The sequence below is a fragment of the Scyliorhinus torazame genome, chromosome 5, assembly GCF_047496885.1.
Source record: "Scyliorhinus torazame isolate Kashiwa2021f chromosome 5, sScyTor2.1, whole genome shotgun sequence".
Taxonomy (NCBI): Eukaryota; Metazoa; Chordata; class Chondrichthyes; order Carcharhiniformes; family Scyliorhinidae; genus Scyliorhinus; species Scyliorhinus torazame.
The window spans coordinates 2,734,138-2,752,613 of record NC_092711.1 but is presented as its reverse complement, the minus strand read 5'-3'; the positions used below and the strand labels follow the sequence as shown (position 1 = coordinate 2,752,613).

Sequence of the window (18,476 nt, the reverse complement as noted above, 5' to 3'; positions counted from 1 at the left end):
ATAGAGAGAGAGAGACAGAGAAAGAGGGAGTCAGAGAGGGAGAGAGAGAGTGGGAGAAAGTGAGGTGGAGATAGAGAGGGAGAAAAAGAGAGGGAGAAAGAGATAGGGGGAGGTAGAGAGAAGGAGAAAGGGAGACGGAGAAAGAGGGAGACAGCGAGGAGAGATAGAGAGGGAGAAAGAGAGAGAGAGGGGCAGCAGACAGAGAGGGCGAGAAAGATGAGGGGAGAAAGAGATAAGGGAGAGTGAGAGAGAGGGAGTGGAGAAAGAGAGGGGACAGAGGGCGAGAAAGGGGGAAACAGGGAGAAAGAGAGGGGGAGAGAGAGAGAGGGAGAAAGAGAGAGTGGAGAAAGTGAGCGGGGCGAGAGAGAGATGGGGGAAGGAGAGAGAGGGGAGAGAGATGGGGAGAAAGAGAAAGAGAGAGGGGGAGAGAAAGGAGAATGGAGAGAAAGAGAGTGGAGGAGAGAGAGGGGAAAGGGGGGAGAGAGATGGAGAAAGAGAGAGAGAGAAGAAAGAGAGCGGGAGAGAGAGATGGGGGAAGGTGAGAGGGAGTGGGAGGAGATAGGGGGGACAGGGAGAGGGGGAGCTTGAGAGAGACAGAGAAGGGGGTAGAGATGGAGGGAGCAGGGGACAGAGAGAGAGAGAGCGAGGGAAATCAGAGGAAAAGGAATACTAGGATTGAGAAACGGACAGGTGAATTCTACACAGGAAGAGAATGAGGGCGTTCAGCCCCGACACCACACGGGGTCTGCAGCGGGTTCAAGATGGCGGCTCGCCCACCACCTTCTCAGGAGGGCAATTAGGGAGCCTGTGCAGCAGGCCGAGACCCGGTCCTCGGAGTGCGGCCTACCCTGCCAGGCCCTGGGCCTCCTCCCTGACAGGAGGGGGTGGGTTTTTCCACACGACGGTTAAGACAGGAGGGATTATTTTTGTTCCCTTAGAGTCTCCGGAACGAAGAGATTTCTCTTCGCTGGGTCAAAATGGCCAACACCCTACCCATGAACTCTGTAGGCCTTTGGCCTTCTCGATCGTTTGCTTCAGCTGTGATCCTTCCTTTCACGGGTACACCGTTTAATTCCCCCCCCCCCCGCAAGAGTTTTTGTTGCCCAACTCTACCCCAGGACGACTCGCCCTTCGCTCTGCCCTTTGGCCTCATCGTCCGCTCTCCCTCGCCCCTTGACCTCTCCTCTTCCCCGCCCCCGCCCCATTTTGACCTCCCCGTGACCCGCTCACCTGCAGCCTGACGTAGTCCTGCTCATCGTCGATGGGCCCGACCCCCTCGTACACGTTAGCATCTTCGGCAGGCTTCTCCTCCGGGGCGTAGGCCGGGGTGGGTGGGAGGGGTCTGGTCTGGATCCCGGCCTTGCCGGTGGGCTCGGGCAGGGGAGGCAGCGGCCGGCGGGAGGTGGACAGGCCCTCCCCTGAGGTGGGCAGGTGGCACTGGGCCTTGGCGGAGGGAGGGAGAGGCAGGAGGAGGCACGCCGAGGCCTCCAGGTGGGCCCCGAACGCTCGCCGACGGCGGCGAACTGGCTGAGGTCCTGGAGCCCCGAGATGCCCCGGGGGCTCCCTCCCTCCTCGGGCCCTCGCTCCCAGGCCTCGACCCTGTGGCCCAGCTCGCCCAGCAGGCCCCGGGCCTCGTCCAGGGCCTGGAGGTGGGGGCCGAGGGCGGGATTCTGGGGATCGTAGGCCGGCAGGCGGCCGTGAACCCGATCAGGGAGAGGCCCAGGGCGCCGGCGGCCGTGGGAACACCGCTGCTCCCCGCCTCGGAGATCTGGCGGCCGCCCAGGCCCCGGCCCACTGCCTCCATCAGCTGGGAAAGGCCTGACAACACCGAGCGGCGCTGGCTAGCCAGACTGTCCAACACTGTCTGCGTCACAACCATCCCCACAGACTCCGTGGGGGTATCGTACACCCCCGCTGTCAACGCTTCCTCACGGTTCTCCTCAGGAGACACGCTCCGCCTCAACCCCAATGGAACATCGTACGTCTCAACAGGTCTGGAGGCCTTCTTGATAAATGGGCGCGGGATGCTGTAAATCTGGGCAGGGAACAGAGTTAGATACAGATTAGTGCTCCCTCTACACTGTCCCCATCAAACACTCACAGGACAGGGACAGCACGGGGTTAGATACAGAGTAAAGCTCCCTACACTGTCCCCATCAAACACTCCCAGGACAGGTACAGCACGGGGTTAGATACAGAGTAAAGCTGCCTCTACACTGTCCCCATCAAACACTCCCAGGACAGGTACAGCACGGGGTTAGATACAGAGTAAAGCTCCCTCTACACTGTCCCCATCAAACACTCACAGGACAGGTACAGCACGGGGTTAGATACAGAGTAAAGCTCCCTCTACACTGTCCCCATCAAACACTCCCAGGACAGGTACAGCACAGGGTTAGATACAGAGTAAAGCTGCCTCTACACTGTCCCCATCAAACACTCCCAGGACAGGTACAGCACGGGGTTAGATACAGAGTAAAGCTCCCTCTACACTGTCCCATCAAACACTCCCAGGACAGGTACAGCACGGGGTTAGATACAGAGTAAAGCTCCCTCTACACTGTCCCCATCAAACACTCCCAGGACAGGTACAGCACAGGGTTAGATACAGAGTAAAGCTCCCTCTGCACTGTCCCCATCAAACACTCCCAGGACAGGTACAGCACAGGGTTAGATACAGAGTAAAGTTCCCTCTACACTGTCCCCATCAAACACTCCCAGGACAGGTACAGCACAGGGTTAGATACAGAGTAAAGCTCCCTCTACACTGTCCCCATCAAACACTCCCAGGACAGGTACAGCACGGGGTTAGAAACAGAGTAAAGTTCCATCCACACTGTCCCCATCAAACACTCCAGGACAGGTACAGCACGGGGTTAGATACAGAGTAAAGCTCCCTCTACACTGTCCCCATCAAACACTCCCAGGACAGGTACAGCACGGGTTAGGATACAGAGTAAAGCTCCCTCTACACTGTCCCCATCAAACACTCCCAGGACAGGTACAGCACAGGGTTAGATACAGAGTAAAGCTCCCTCTACACTGTCCCCATCAAACACTCCCAGGACAGGTACAGCACGGGTTAGAAACAGAGTAAAGTTCATCCACACTGTCCCCATCAAACACTCCCAGGACAGGTACAGCACGGGGTTAGATACAGAGTAAAGCTCCCTCTACACTGTCCCCATCAAACACTCCCAGGACAGGTACAGCACAGGGTTAGATACAGAGTAAAGATCCCTCTACACTGTCCCCATCAAACACTCCCAGGACAGGTACAGCACGGGGTTAGAAACAGAGTTAAGTTCCATCCACACTGTCCCCATCAAACAATCCCAGGACAGGTACAGAACGGGGTTAGATACAGAGCAAAGCTCCCTCTACACTGTCCTGATCAAACACTCCCAGGACAGATACAGCATGGGGTTAGATACAGAGAAAAGCTCACTCTGCACTTTCCCCATCAAACACTCCCAGGACATGTACAGCACGGGGTTAGATACAGAGTAAAGCTCCCTCTACAAAGTCCCCATCAAATACTCCCAGGACAGGTACAGCACAGGGTTAGATACAGAGTAAAGCTCCCTCTACACTGTCCCCATCAAACACACCCAGGACAGGTACAGCACAGGATTAGATACAGAGTAAAGCTCCTTCTACACTGTCCCCATCAAACACTCCCAGGAAAGGTACAGCACTGCACTGTCGGAGGGTCAGTCATGAGGGAGTGCTGCACTGTCAGAGGGTCAGTACTGAGGGAGTGCTGCACTGTCAGAGGGTCAGTGCTGAGGGAGTGCCACACTGTCAGAGGGTCAGTGCTGAGGGAGCGCTGCACTGTCAGAGGGTAAGTACTGAGGGAGTGCCGCACTGTCGGAGGGTCAGTACTGAGGGACCGCCGCACTGTCAGAGGGTCAGTACTGAGGGAGTGCCGCACTGTCAGAGGGTCAGTACTGAGGGAGCGCTGCACTGTCAGAGGGTCAGTACTAAGGGAGTACCGCACTGTCAGAGGGTCAGTACTGAGTGAGTGCCGCACTGTCAGAGGGTCAGTACTGAGGGAGCGCCGAACTGTCAGAGGGTCAGTACTGAGGGAGCGCCGCACTGTCAGAGGGTCAGTACTGAGGGAGTGCCGCACTATCAGAGGGTCAGTACTGAGGGAGTGCTGCACTGTCGGAGGGTCAGTACTGAGGGAGTACTGCACTGTCAGAGCGTCAGTACTGAGGGAGTGCTGCACTGTCAGAGGGTCAGTACTGAGGGAGTGCTGCGCTGTCAGAGCGTCAGTACTGGGGGAGTGCCGCACTGTCAGAGGGTCAGTACTGAGGGAGCGCCGCACTGTCAGAGGGTCAGTACTGAGGGAGTGCTGCACTGTCAGAGGGTCAGTACTGAGGGAGTGCTGCACTGTCAGAGAGTCAGTACTGAGGGAGTGCTGCACTGTCAGAGGGTCAGTACTGAGGGAGTGCTGCACTGTCAGAGCGTCAGTACTGGGGGAGTGCCGCACTGTCAGAGGGTCAGTACTGAGGGAGCGCCGCACTGTCAGAGGGTCAGTACTGAGGGAGTGCCGCACTGTCAGAGGGTCAGTACTGAGGGAGTGCCGCACTGTCAGAGGGTCAGTACTGAGGGAGTGCCGCACTGTCAGAGAGTCAGTACTGAGGGACTGCCGCACTGTCAGAGAGTCAGTACTGAGGGAGTGCTGCACTGTCAGAGGGTCAGTACTGAGGGAGTGCCGCACTGTCAGAGGGTCAGTACTGAGGGAGTGCCGCACTGTCAGACAGTCAGTACTGAGGGACTGCCGCACTGTCAGAGAGTCAGTACTGAGGGAGTGCCGCACTGTCAGACGGTCAGTACTGAGGGAGTGGCGCACTGTCAGAGGGTCAGTACTGAGGGAGTGCCGCACTGTCAGAGGGTCAGTACTGAGGGAGTGCCGCACTGTCAGAGGGTCAGTACTGAGGGAGTGCTGCACTGTCGGAGGGTCAGTACTGAGGGAGTGCCGCACTGTCAGAGGGTCAGTACTGAGGGAGTGCCGCACTGTCAGAGGGTCAGTACTGAGAGAGTGCCGCACTGTCAGAGGTTCAGTACTGAGTGAGTGCCGCACTGTCAGAGTGTCAGTACTGAGGGAGTGCCGCACTGTCAGAGGGTCAGTACTGAGGGAGTGCCGCACTGTCACAGGGTCAGTACTGTGGGAGTGACGCACTGTCAGAGGGTCAGTACTGAGGGAGTGCCGCACTGTCAGAGGGTCAGTATTGAGGGAGTGCCGCACTGTGGGAGAGGTTGGGGTGGGAGGGTGGAGGGGGAAGGGGGCAGCTGTTGATCTGTGCTGTTGTCTCGTTTTCATTTTTGGGAGCTTGCTGTGCACCCAATGTCTGCTGTTTTTCTGTCTCTGACCTCTTGCTCGCCCCTGGGTTTGACGTCGCCCAGGCGATGGGAGAGAGGTGGGATGTCCGTGAGGGGAGGGCGCTCTGGGCTCCAGCCCACGAGCGACGGCCTATCGTACACCTGGGGGTGGGGGAGAGAGAGAATTAAGAAATGAGGATGGTTTGTCGATGTCCATTCCTGATAGGCCCCATGTAGGCGGAGTTCGGGCGCGACACAGCCCTGCGATTTTCTGCATCGAAACCCCCCCATTTCTCTGTCACCTCCTCCAGCCCCTACACCCCTCCCTATCTCTGTAACCTCCTCCAGCCCCTACAACCCTCCCTATCTCTGTAACATCCTCCAGCCCCTACAACCCTCCCTATCTCTGCAACCTCCTCCAGTCCCTACAACCCTCCATATCTCTGTAACCTCCTCCAGCCCCTACAACCCTCCCTATCTCTGTAACCTCCTCCAGCCCCTACAACCCTCCCTATCTCTGTAACCTCCTCCAGCCCCGACAACCCTCCCTATCTCTGTAACATCCTCCAGCCCCTACAACCCTCCCTATCTCTGCAACCTCCTCCAGTCCCTACAACCCTCCCTATCTCTGTAACCTCCTCCAGCCCCTACAACCCTCCCTATCTCTGCAACCTCCTCCAGTCCCTACAACCCTCCCTATCTCTGTAACCTCGTCCAGCCCCGACAACCCTCCCTATCTCTGTAACCTCCTCCAGTCCCTACAACCCTCCCTATCTCTGCAACCTCCTCCAGTCCCTACAACCCTCCCTATCTCTGTAACCTCCTCCAGCCCCTACAACCCTCCCTATCTCTGTAACCTCCTCCAGCCCCCTACAACCCTCCCTATCTCTGTAACCTCCTCCACACCCTACAACCCTCCCTATCTCTGTGACCTCCTCCAGCATCCCACAACCCTCCCTATCTCTATAACCTTCTCCAGACCTGAGAACACTCCCTATCTCTGTTACCTCCTCCAGCCCCCTACAACCCTCCCTATCTCTGTAACCTCCTCCAGCCCCCTACACCCCTCCCTATCTCTGTAACCTCCTCCAGCCCCTACACCCCTCCCTATCTCTGTAACCTCCTCCAGCCCCTACACCCCTCCTATTCTCTGTAACCTCCTCCTCCCTACAACCCTCCCTATCTCTGTAACCTCCTCCAGCCCCTACAAGCCTCCCTATCTCTGTAACCTCCATCCACTACCCCCCTCCCTATCTCTCTAACCTCCTCCAGCCCCTACATCACTCCCTATCACTGTAACCTCCTCCAATCCCTACAACCTTCCCTATCTCTGTAACCCCCTACAGCCCCTACACCCCTCCCTATCTCTGTAATACAAAGAACAAAGAACAAAGAAATGTACAGCACAGGAACAGGCCCTTCGGCCCTCCAAGCCCGTGCCGACCATACTGCCCGACTAAACTACAATCTTCTACACTTCCTGGGTCCGTATCCTTCTATTCCCATCCTATTCATATATTTGTCAAGATGCCCCTTAAATGTCCCTATCGTCCCTGCCTCCACTACCTCCTCCGGTAGTGAGTTCCAGGCACCCACTACCCTCTGCGTAAAAAACTTGCCTCGTACATCTACTCTAAACTTTGCCCCTCTCACCTTAAACCTATGCCCCCTAGTAATTGACCCCTCTACCCTGGGGAAAAGCCTCTGACTATCCACTCTGTCTATGCCCCTCATAATTTTGTATACCTCTATCAGGTCGCCCCTCAACCTCCTTCGTTCCAGTGAGAACAAACCGAGTTTATTCAATCGCTCCTCATAGCTTATGCCCTCCATACCAGGCAACATTCTGGTAAATCTTTTCTGCACCCTCTCTAAAGCCTCCACATCCTTCTGGTAGTGTGGCGACCAGAATTGAACACTATACTCCAAGTGTGGCCTAACTAAGGTTCTATACAGCTGCAACATGACTTGCCAATTCTTATACTCAATGCCCCGGCCAATGAAGGCAAGCATGCCGTATGCCTTCTTGACTACCTTCTCCACCTGTGTAGCCCCTTTCAGTGATCTGTGGACCTGTACTCCTAGATCTCTTTGACTTTCAATACTCTTGAGGGTTCTACCATTCACTGTATATTCCCTACCTGCATTAGCCCTTCCAAAATGCATTACCTCACATTTGTCCAGGTTAAACTCCATCTGCCATCTCTCCGCCCAAGTCTCCAGACAATCTAAATCCTGCTGTATCCTCAGACAGTCCTCATCGCTATCCGCAATTCCACCAACCTTTGTGTCGTCTGCAAACTTACTAATCAGACCAGTTACATTTTCCTCCAAATCATTTATATATACTACAAAGAGCAAAGGTCCCAGCACTGATCCCTGTGGAACACCACTGGTCACAGCCCTCCAATTAGAAAAGCATCCCTCCATTGCTACCCTCTGCCTTCTATGGCCTAGCCAGTTCTGTATCCACCTTGCCAGTTCACCCCTGATCCCGTGTGACTTCACCTTTTGTACTAGTCTACCATGAGGGACCTTGTCAAAGGCCTTACTGAAGTCCATATAGACAACATCTACTGCCCTACCTGCATCAATCATCTTAGTGACCTCCTCGAAAAACTCTATCAAGTTAGTGAGACACGACCTCCCCTTCACAAAACCGTGCTGCCTCTCACTAATACGTCCATTTGCTTCCAAATGGGAGTAGATCCTGTCTCGAAGAATTCTCTCCAGTAATTTCCCTACCACTGAAGTAAGGCTCACCGGCCTGTAGTTCCCGGGATTATCCCTGCCACCCTTCTTAAACAGAGGAACAACATTGGCTATTCTCCAGTCCTCCGGGACATCCCCTGAAGACAGCGAGGATCCAAAGATTTCTGTCAAGGCCTCAGCAATTTCTTCTCCAGCCTCCTTCAGTATTCTGGGGTAGATCCCATCCGGCCCTGGGGACTTATCTACCTTAATATTTTTTAAGACACCCAACACCTCGTCTTTTTGGATCACAATGTGACCCAGGCTATCTACACCCCCTTCTCCAGACTCAACATCTACCAATTCCTTCTCTTTGGTGAATACTGATGCAAAGTATTCATTTAGTACCTCGCCCATTTCCTCTGGCTCCACACATAGATTCCCTTGCCTATCCTTCAGTGGGCCAACCCTTTCCCTGGCTACCCTCTTGCTTTTTATGTAAGTGTAAAAAGCCTTGGGATTTTCCTTAACCCTATTTGCCAATGACTTTTCATGACCCCTTCTAGCCCTCCTGACTCCCTGCTTAAGTTCCTTCCTACTTTCCTTATATGCCACACAGGCTTCGTCTGTTCCCAGCCTTTTAGCCCTGACAAATGCCTCCTTTTTCTTTTTGACGAGGCCTACAATATCATTCGTCATCCAAGGTTCCCGAAAATTGCCGTATTTATCTTTCTTCCTCACAGGAACATGCCTGTCCTGTATTCTTATCAACTGACACTTGAAAGCCTCCCACATGTCAGATGTTGATTTGCCCTCAAACATCCGCCCCCAATCTATGTTCTTCAGTTCCCGCCTAATATTGTTATAATTAGCCTTCCCCCAATTTAGCACATTCATCCTCGGACCACTCTTATCCTTGTCCACCAGTACTTTAAAACTTACTGAATTGTGGTCACTGTTACCGAAATGCTCCCCTACTGAAACATCTACCACCTGGCCGGGCTCATTCCCCAATACCAGGTCCAGTACCGCCTCTTCCCTAGTTGGACTGTTTACATATCTCCTCCTCCCTACAACCCTTCCTCTCTCTGTAACCTCCTCCAGCCCACTACAACCCTCCCTTTCTCTGTAACCTCCTCCAGCCTCCTACAACCCTATCTATCTCTGTAACCTCCATCCCCTACCCCCCTCCCTATCTCTCTAACCTCCTCCAGCCCCTACAACACTCCCTATCTCTGTAACCTCCTCCAGCCCGCTACAACCCTCCCTATCTCTGTAACCTCCTCCAGCCCCTACACCCCTCCCTATCTCTGTAACCTCCTCCTCCCTACAACCCTTCCTCTCTCTGTAACCTCCTCCAGCCCCCTACAACCCTCCCTTTCTCTGTAACCTCCCCCAGCTCTACAATCTCCCTATCTCTGTAAACTTCCTCCAGCTCCCTACACCCCTCCCTATCTCTGTAACCTCCTCCAGCCCCTCCAGCCCACCCAATCTCTGTAACCTCCCCCAGCCCCTACAACCCTCCCTATCTCTGTAACGTCCTCCAGCCCCCTACAACACTCCCTATCTCTGTAACCTCCTCCAGTCCCTACAACTTTCCCTATCTCTGTTACCTCCTCCAGCCCCCTACAACCCTCCCGATCTCTGTAATTTCCTCCAGGCCCTACACCCCTCCCTATCTCTGTAACCTCCTCCTCCCTACAACCCTCCCTATCTCTGTAACCTTCTCCAGCCCGCACAACCCTCCCTATCTCTGTAACCTCCTCCAGCCCCTACTCCCGTCCCTATCTCTGTAACCTCCTCCAGCACCTACAACACTCCCTATCTCTGTAACCTCCTCCAGTCCCTACTCCCCTCCCTATCGCAGTAACCTCCTCCAGCCCCTACAAACCTCCCTATCTCTGTAACCTTCATCCCCAACCCCCCTCCCTATCTCTGTAACCTTCTCCAGCCCGCACAACCCTCCCTATCTCTGTAACCTCCTCCAGCCCCTACTCCCCTCCCTATCTCTAGAACCTCCTCCAGCCCCTACAACACTCCCTATCTCTGTAACCTCCTCCAGCCCCTACTCCCCTCCCTATCTCTGTAACCTCCTCCAGCCCCTACAACACTCCCTATCTCTGTAACCTCCTCCAGTCCCTACTCCCCTCCCTATCACAGTAACCTCCTCCAGCCCCTACAAACCTCCCTATCTCTGTAACCTTCATCCCCAACCCCCCTCCCTATCTCTGTAACCTCCCCCAGCCCTACAACCTCCCTCTCTCTGTAACCTCCTCCAGCCCCCTACACCCCTCCCTATCTCTGTAACCTCCCCCAGCTCTACAATCTCCCTATATCTGTGACCTCCTGCAGCCCCCAACACCCCTCCCTATCTCTGTAACCTCCTCTTCGCTACAACCCTCCCTATCTCTGTAACCTCCTCCAGCCCGTACAATCATCCCTATCTCTGTAACCTCCTCCAGCCCCTACAACCCTCCCTATCTCTGTAACCTCCTCCAGCCCCTATACCCCTCCATATCTCTGTAACCTCCTCCAGCCCCCTACACCCCCCTATCTCTGTAACATCCTCCAGCACCTACAACCCTCCCTATCTCTGTAACCTCCTCCAGCCCCCTACACCCCTCCCTATCTCTGTAACCTCCTCCAGTCCCTACAACCCTCCCTATCTCTGTAATTTATTCCAGCACCTACAACCCTCCCTATCTCTGTAACCTCCTCCAGCCCCTACAACCCTCCCTATCTCTGTAACCTCCTCCAGCCCCTATACTCCTCCATATCTCTTTAACCTCCTCCAGCCCCCTACACCCCCCTATCTCTGTAACATCCTCCAACACCTACAACCCTCCCTATCTCTGTAACCTCCTCCAGCCCCTACAACCCTCCCTATCTCTGTAACCTCCCCCAGCCCCTACAACCCTCCCTATCTCTGTAACCTCCTCCAGCACCTACAACTCTCCCTATCTCTGTAACCTCCTCCAGCCCCCTACACCCCTCCCTATCTCTGTAACCTCCTCCAGCCCCTACAACCCTCCCTATCTCTGTAATTTACTCCAGCACCTACAACCCTCCCTATCTCTGTAACCTCCTCCAGCCCCTACAACCCTCCCTATCTCTGTAACCTCCTCCAGCCCCTACAAACCTCCCTATCTCTGTAACCTCCACCAGCCCCTACAACCCTCCCTATCTCGGTAACCTCCACCAGCCCCTACAACCCTCCCTATCTCTGTAACCTCCTCCAGCCCCTACAACCCTCCCTATCTCTGTAGCATCCTCCAGCCCGCTACAACACTCCCTATCTCTGTAACCTCCTCCAGCCCCAACAACCGTCCCTATCTCTGTGACCTCCTCCAGCATCCCACAACCCTCCCTATCTCTGTAACGGCCTCCAGCCCCCTACAACTTTCCCTATCTCTGTGACCTCCTCCAGCCACCTACAACCCTCCCTATCTCTGTAATCTCCTCCAGGCCCTACACCCCTCCCTATCTCTGTAACCTCCTCCTCCCTACAACCCTCCCTATCTCTGTAACCTTCTCCAGCCCGCACAACCCCCCCTATCTCTGTAACCTCCTCTTCGCTACAACCCTCCCTATCTCTGTAACCTCCTCCAGCCCGTACAATCATCCCTATCTCTGTAACCTCCTCCAGCCCCTACAACCCTCCCTATCTCTGTAACCTCCTCCAGCCCCTATACCCCTCCATATCTCTGTAACCTCCTCCAGCCCCTACAACACTCCCTATCTCTGTAACCTCCTCCAGTCCCTACTCCCCTCCCTATCACAGTAACCTCCTCCAGCCCCTACAAACCTCCCTATCTCTTTAACCTTCTTCCCCAACCCCCCTCCCTATCTCTGTAACCTTCTCCAGCCCGCACAACCCTCCCTATCTCTGTAACCTCCTCCAGCCCCTACTCCCCTCCCTATCTCTGTAACCTCCTCCAGCCCCTACAACACTCCCTATCTCTGTAACCTCCTCCAGCCCCTACTCCCCTCCCTATCTCTGTAACCTCCTCCAGCCCCTACAACACTCCCTATCTCTGTAACCTCCTCCAGTCCCTACTCCCCTCCCTATCACAGTAACCTCCTCCAGCCCCTACAAACCTCCCTATCTCTGTAACCTTCATCCCCAACCCCCCTCCCTATCTCTGTAACCTCCCCCAGCCCTACAACCTCCCTCTCTCTGTAACCTCCTCCAGCCCCCTACAACCCTCCCTATCTCTGTAACCTCCCCCAGCTCTACAATCTCCCTATATCTGTGACCTCCTGCAGCCCCCAACACCCCTCCCTATCTCTGTAACCTCCTCTTCGCTACAACCCTCCCTATCTCTGTAACCTCCTCCAGCCCGTACAATCATCCCTATCTCTGTAACCTCCTCCAGCCCCTACAACCCTCCCTATCTCTGTAACCTCCTCCAGCCCCTATACCCCTCCATATCTCATGTAACCTCCTCCAGCCCCCTACACCCCCCTATCTCTGTAACATCCTCCAGCACCTACAACCCTCCCTATCTCTGTAACCTCCTCCAGCCCCCTACACCCCTCCCTATCTCTGTAACCTCCTCCAGTCCCTACAACCCTCCCTATCTCTGTAATTTATTCCAGCACCTACAACCCTCCCTATCTCTGTAACCTCCTCCAGCCCCTACAACCCTCCCTATCTCTGTAACCTCCTCCAGCCCCTATACTCCTCCATATCTCTTTAACCTCCTCCAGCCCCCTACACCCCCCTATCTCTGTAACATCCTCCAACACCTACAACCCTCCCTATCTCTGTAACCTCCTCCAGCCCCTACAACCCTCCCTATCTCTGTAACCTCCCCCAGCCCCTACAACCCTCCCTATCTCTGTAACCTCCTCCAGCACCTACAACTCTCCCTATCTCTGTAACCTCCTCCAGCCCCCTACACCCCTCCCTATCTCTGTAACCTCCTCCAGCCCCTACAACCCTCCCTATCTCTGTAATTTACTCCAGCACCTACAACCCTCCCTATCTCTGTAACCTCCTCCAGCCCCTACAACCCTCCCTATCTCTGTAACCTCCTCCAGCCCCTACAAACCTCCCTATCTCTGTAACCTCCACCAGCCCCTACAACCCTCCCTATCTCGGTAACCTCCACCAGCCCCTACAACCCTCCCTATCTCTGTAACCTCCTCCAGCCCCTACAACCCTCCCTATCTCTGTAGCATCCTCCAGCCCGCTACAACACTCCCTATCTCTGTAACCTCCTCCAGCCCCAACAACCGTCCCTATCTCTGTGACCTCCTCCAGCATCCCACAACCCTCCCTATCTCTGTAACGGCCTCCAGCCCCCTACAACTTTCCCTATCTCTGTGACCTCCTCCAGCCACCTACAACCCTCCCTATCTCTGTAATCTCCTCCAGGCCCTACACCCCTCCCTATCTCTGTAACCTCCTCCTCCCTACAACCCTCCCTATCTCTGTAACCTTCTCCAGCCCGCACAACCCCCCCTATCTCTGTAACCTCCTCTTCGCTACAACCCTCCCTATCTCTGTAACCTCCTCCAGCCCGTACAATCATCCCTATCTCTGTAACCTCCTCCAGCCCCTACAACCCTCCCTATCTCTGTAACCTCCTCCAGCCCCTATACCCCTCCATATCTCTGTAACCTCCTCCAGCCCCTACAACACTCCCTATCTCTGTAACCTCCTCCAGTCCCTACTCCCCTCCCTATCACAGTAACCTCCTCCAGCCCCTACAAACCTCCCTATCTCTTTAACCTTCTTCCCCAACCCCCCTCCCTATCTCTGTAACCTTCTCCAGCCCGCACAACCCTCCCTATCTCTGTAACCTCCTCCAGCCCCTACTCCCCTCCCTATCTCTGTAACCTCCTCCAGCCCCTACAACACTCCCTATCTCTGTAACCTCCTCCAGCCCCTACTCCCCTCCCTATCTCTGTAACCTCCTCCAGCCCCTACAACACTCCCTATCTCTGTAACCTCCTCCAGTCCCTACTCCCCTCCCTATCACAGTAACCTCCTCCAGCCCCGACAAACCTCCCGATCTCTGTAACCTTCATCCCCAACCCCCCTCCCTATCTCTGTAACCTCCCCCAGCCCTACAACCTCCCTCTCTCTGTAACCTCCTCCAGCCCCCTACAACCCTCCCTATCTCTGTAACCTCCCCCAGCTCTACAATCTCCCTATATCTGTGACCTCCTGCAGCCCCCAACAACCCTCCCTATCTCTGTAACCTCCTCTTCGCTACAACCCTCCCTATCTCTGTAACCTCCTCCAGCCCGTACAATCATCCCTATCTCTGTAACCTCCTCCAGCCCCTACAACCCTCCCTATCTCTGTAAACTCCTCCAGCCCCTATACCCCTCCATATCTCTGTAACCTCCTCCAGCCCCCTACACCCCCCTATCTCTGTAACATCCTCCAGCACCTACAACCCTCCCTATCTCTGTAACCTCCTCCAGCCCCCTACACCCCTCCCTATCTCTGTAACCTCCTCCAGCCCCTACAACCCGCCCTATCTCTGTAATTTATTCCAGCACCTACAACCCTCCCTATCTCTGTAACCTCCTCCAGCCCCTACAACCCTCCCTATCTCTGTAACCTCCTCCAGCCCCTATACCCCTCCATATCTCTTTAACCTCCTCCAGCCCCCTACACCCCCCTATCTCTGTAACATCCTCCAACACCTACAACCCTCCCTATCTCTGTAACCTCCTCCAGCCCCCTACACCCCTCCCTATCTCTGTAACCTCCTCTGGCCCCTACAACCCTCCCTATCTCTGTAATTTATTCCAGCACCTACAACCCTCCCTATCTCTGTAACCTCCTCCAGCCCCTACAACCCTCCCTATCTCTGTAACCTCCTCCAGCCCCTACAACCCTCCCTTTCTCTGTAACCTCCTCCAGCACCTACAACTCTCCCTATCTCTGTAACCTCCTCCAGCCCCCTACACCCCTCCCTATCTCTGTAACCTCCTCCAGCCCCTACAACCCTCCCTATCTCTGTAACCTCCTCCAGCCCCTACAAACCTCCCTATCTCTGTAACCTCCACCAGCCCCTACAACCCTCCCTATCTCGGTAACCTCCACCAGCCCCTACAACCCTCCCTATCTCTGTAACCTCCTCCAGCCCCTATAACCCTCCCTATCTCTGTAACGTCCTCCAGCCCGCTACAACACTCCCTATCTCTGTAACCTCCTCCAGCCCCAACAACCGTCCCTATCTCTGTGACCTCCTCCAGCATCCCACAACCCTCACTATCTCTGTAACGGCCTCCAGCCCCCTACAACTTTCCCTATCTCTGTGACCTCCTCCAGCCCCCTACACCCCTCCCTATCTCTGTAACCTCCTCCTCCCTACAACCCTCCCTATCTCTGTAACCTTCTCCAGCCCGCACAACCCCCCCTATCTCTGTAACCTCCACCAGCCCCTACAACACTCCCTATCTCTGTAACCTCCTCGAGTCCCTACTCCCCTCCCTATCTCAGTAACCTCCTCCAGCACCTACAAACCTCCCGATCTCTGTAACCTTCATCCCCAACCCCCCTCCCTATCTCTGTAACCTCCCCCAGCCCTACAACCTCCCTATCTCTGTAACCTCCTCCAGCCCCTACACACCTCCCTATCTCTGTAACCTCCTCCAGCCCCTCCAGCCCACCCTATCTCTGTAACCTCCTCCAGCCCCTGCAACGCTCCCTATCTCTGTAACGTCCTCCAGCCCGCTACAACACTCCCTATCTCTGTAACCTCCTCCAGCCCCAACAACCGTCCCTATCTCTGTGACCTCCTCCAGCATCCCACAACCCTCCCTATCTCTATAACCTCCTCCAGACCTGAGAACACTCCCTATCTCTGTAACGGCCTCCAGCCCCCTACAACTTTCCCTATATCTGTTACCTCCTCCAGCCCCCTACAACCCTCCCTATTTCTGTAATCTCCTCCAGGCCCTACACCCCTCCCTATCTCTGTAACCTCCTCCTCCCTACAACCCTCCCTATCTCTGTAACCTTCTCCAGCCCGCACAACCCTCCCTATCTCTGTAATCTCCTCCAGCCCCTACTCCCCTCCCTATCTCTGTAACCTCCTCCAGCCCCTACAACACTCCCTATCTCTGTAACCTCCTCCAGTCCCTACTCCCCTCCCTATCACAGTAACCTCCTCCAGCCCCTACAAACCTCCCTATCTCTGTAACCTTCATCCCCAACCCCCCTCCCTATCTCTGTAACCTCCCCCAGCCCTACAACCTCCCTCTCTCTGTAACATCCTCCAGCCCCCTACAACCCTCCCTATCTCTGTAACCTCCCCCAGCTCTACAATCTCCCTATCTCTGTGACCTCCTGCAGCCCCCAACACCCCTCCCTATCTCTGTAACCTCCTCTTCGCTACAACCGTCCCTATCTCTGTAACCTCCTCCAGCCCGTACAATCATCCCTATCTCTGTAACCTCCTCCAGCCCCTACAACCCTCCCTATCTCTGTAACCTCCTCCAGCCCCTATACCCCTCCATATCTCTGTAACCTCCTCCAGCCCCCTACACCCCCCTATCTCTGTAACATCCTCCAGCACCTACAACCCTACCTATCTCTGTAACCTCCTCCAGCCCCCTACACCCCTCCCTATCTCTGTAACCTCCTCCAGCCGCTACAACCCTGCCTATCTCTGTAATTTATTCCAGCACCTACAACCCTCCCTATCTCTGTAACCTCCTCCAGCCCCTACAACCCTCCCTATCTCTGTAACCTCCTCCAGCCCCTATACCCCTCCATATCTCTTTAACCTCCTCCAGCTCCCTACACCCCCCTATCTCTGTAACATCCTCCAACACCTACAACCCTCCCTATCTCTGTAACCTCCTCCAGCCCGTACAACCCTCCCTATCTCTGTCACCTCCTCCAGCCCCTACACCCCTCCCTATCTCTGTAACCTCCTCCAGCCCCTACAACCCTTCCAACTCTGTAACATCCTCCAGCCCCTACAACCCTCCCTATCTCTGCAACCTCCTCCAGTCCCTACATCCCTCCCTATCTCTGTAACCTCCTCCAGCCCCTACAACCCTCCCTATCTCTGAAACCTCCTCCTGCCCCCTACAACCCTCCCTATCTCTGTAACCTCCTCCACACCCTACAACCCTCCCTATCTCTGTGCCTCCTCCAGCATCCCACAACCCTCCCTATCTCTATAACCTTCTCCAGACCTGAGAACACTCCCTATCTCTGTTACCTCCTCCAGGCCCCTACAACCCTCCCTATCTCTGTAACCTCCTCCAGCCCCCTACACCCCTCCCTATCTCTGTAACCTCCTCCAGCCCCTACACCCCTCCCTATCTCTGTAACCTCCTCCAGCCCCTACACCCCTCCTATTCTCTGTAACCTCCTCCTCCCTACAACCCTCCCTATCTCTGTAACCTCCTCCAGCCCCTACACGCCTCCCTATCTCTGTAACCTCCATCCACTACCCCCCTCCCTATCTCTCTAACCTCCTCCAGCCCCTACATCACTCCCTATCACTGTAACCTCCTCCAATCCCTACAACCTTCCCGATCTCTGTAACCCCCTACAGCCCCTACACCCCTCCCTATCTCTGTAACCTCCTCCTCCCTACAACCCTTCCTCTCTCTGTAACCTCCTCCAGCCCCCTACAACCCTCCCTTTCTCTGTAACCTCCTCCAGCCTCCTACAACCCTATCTATCTCTGTAACCTCCATCCCCTACCCCCCTCCCTATCTCTCTAACCTCCTCCAGCCCCTACAACACTCCCTATCTCTGTAACCTCCTCCAGCCCCTACACCCCTCCCTATCTCTGTAACCTCCTCCTCCCTACAACCCTTCCTCTCTCTGTAACCTCCTCCAGCCCCCTACAACCCTCCCTTTCTCTGTAACCTCCCCCAGCTCTACAATCTCCCTATCTCTGTAAACTTCCTCCAGCTCCCTACACCCCTCCCTATCTCTGTAACCTCCTCCAGCCCCTCCAGCCCACCCTATCTCTGTAACCTCCCCCAGCCCCTACAACCCTCCCTATCTCTGTAACGTCCTCCAGCCCCCTACAACACTCCCTATCTCTGTAACCTCCTCCAGTCCCTACAACTTTCCCTATCTCTGTTACCTCCTCCAGCCCCCTACAACCCTCCCGATCTCTGTAATCTCCTCCAGGCCCTACACCCCTCCCTATCTCTGTAACCTCCTCCTCCCTACAACCCTCCCTATCTCTGTAACCTTCTCCAGCCCGCACAACCCTCCCTATCTCTGTAACCTCCTCCAGCCCCTACTCCCCTCCCTATCTCTGGAACCTCCTCCAGCCCCTACAACACTCCCTATCTCTGTAACCTCCTCCAGCCCCTACTCCCCTCCCTATCTCTGTAACCTCCTCCAGCCCCTACAACACTCCCTATCTCTGTAACGTCCTCCAGTCCCTACTCCCCTCCCTATCACAGTAACCTCCTCCAGCCCCTACAAACCTCCCTATCTCTGTAACCTTCATCCC

The 18,476-nt window shown here is 55.1% G+C and overlaps 1 protein-coding gene across 1 annotated transcript in view; it reads right to left on the bottom strand.

Moving 5' to 3' along the window:
* Positions 1-18,476, bottom strand: part of LOC140422580 (embryonal Fyn-associated substrate-like) — a 92,334-nt gene that overhangs the window by 9,487 nt on the left and 64,371 nt on the right. The window contains exons 4-5 of the mRNA XM_072507587.1: positions 5,380-5,490; positions 1,288-2,035 (exon numbers count right to left, since the gene is read on the bottom strand). Of these exons, the coding sequence (XP_072363688.1) occupies positions 1,288-2,035; positions 5,380-5,490 (859 nt within the window). The remainder of the gene's footprint in view (positions 1-1,287; positions 2,036-5,379; positions 5,491-18,476) is intronic.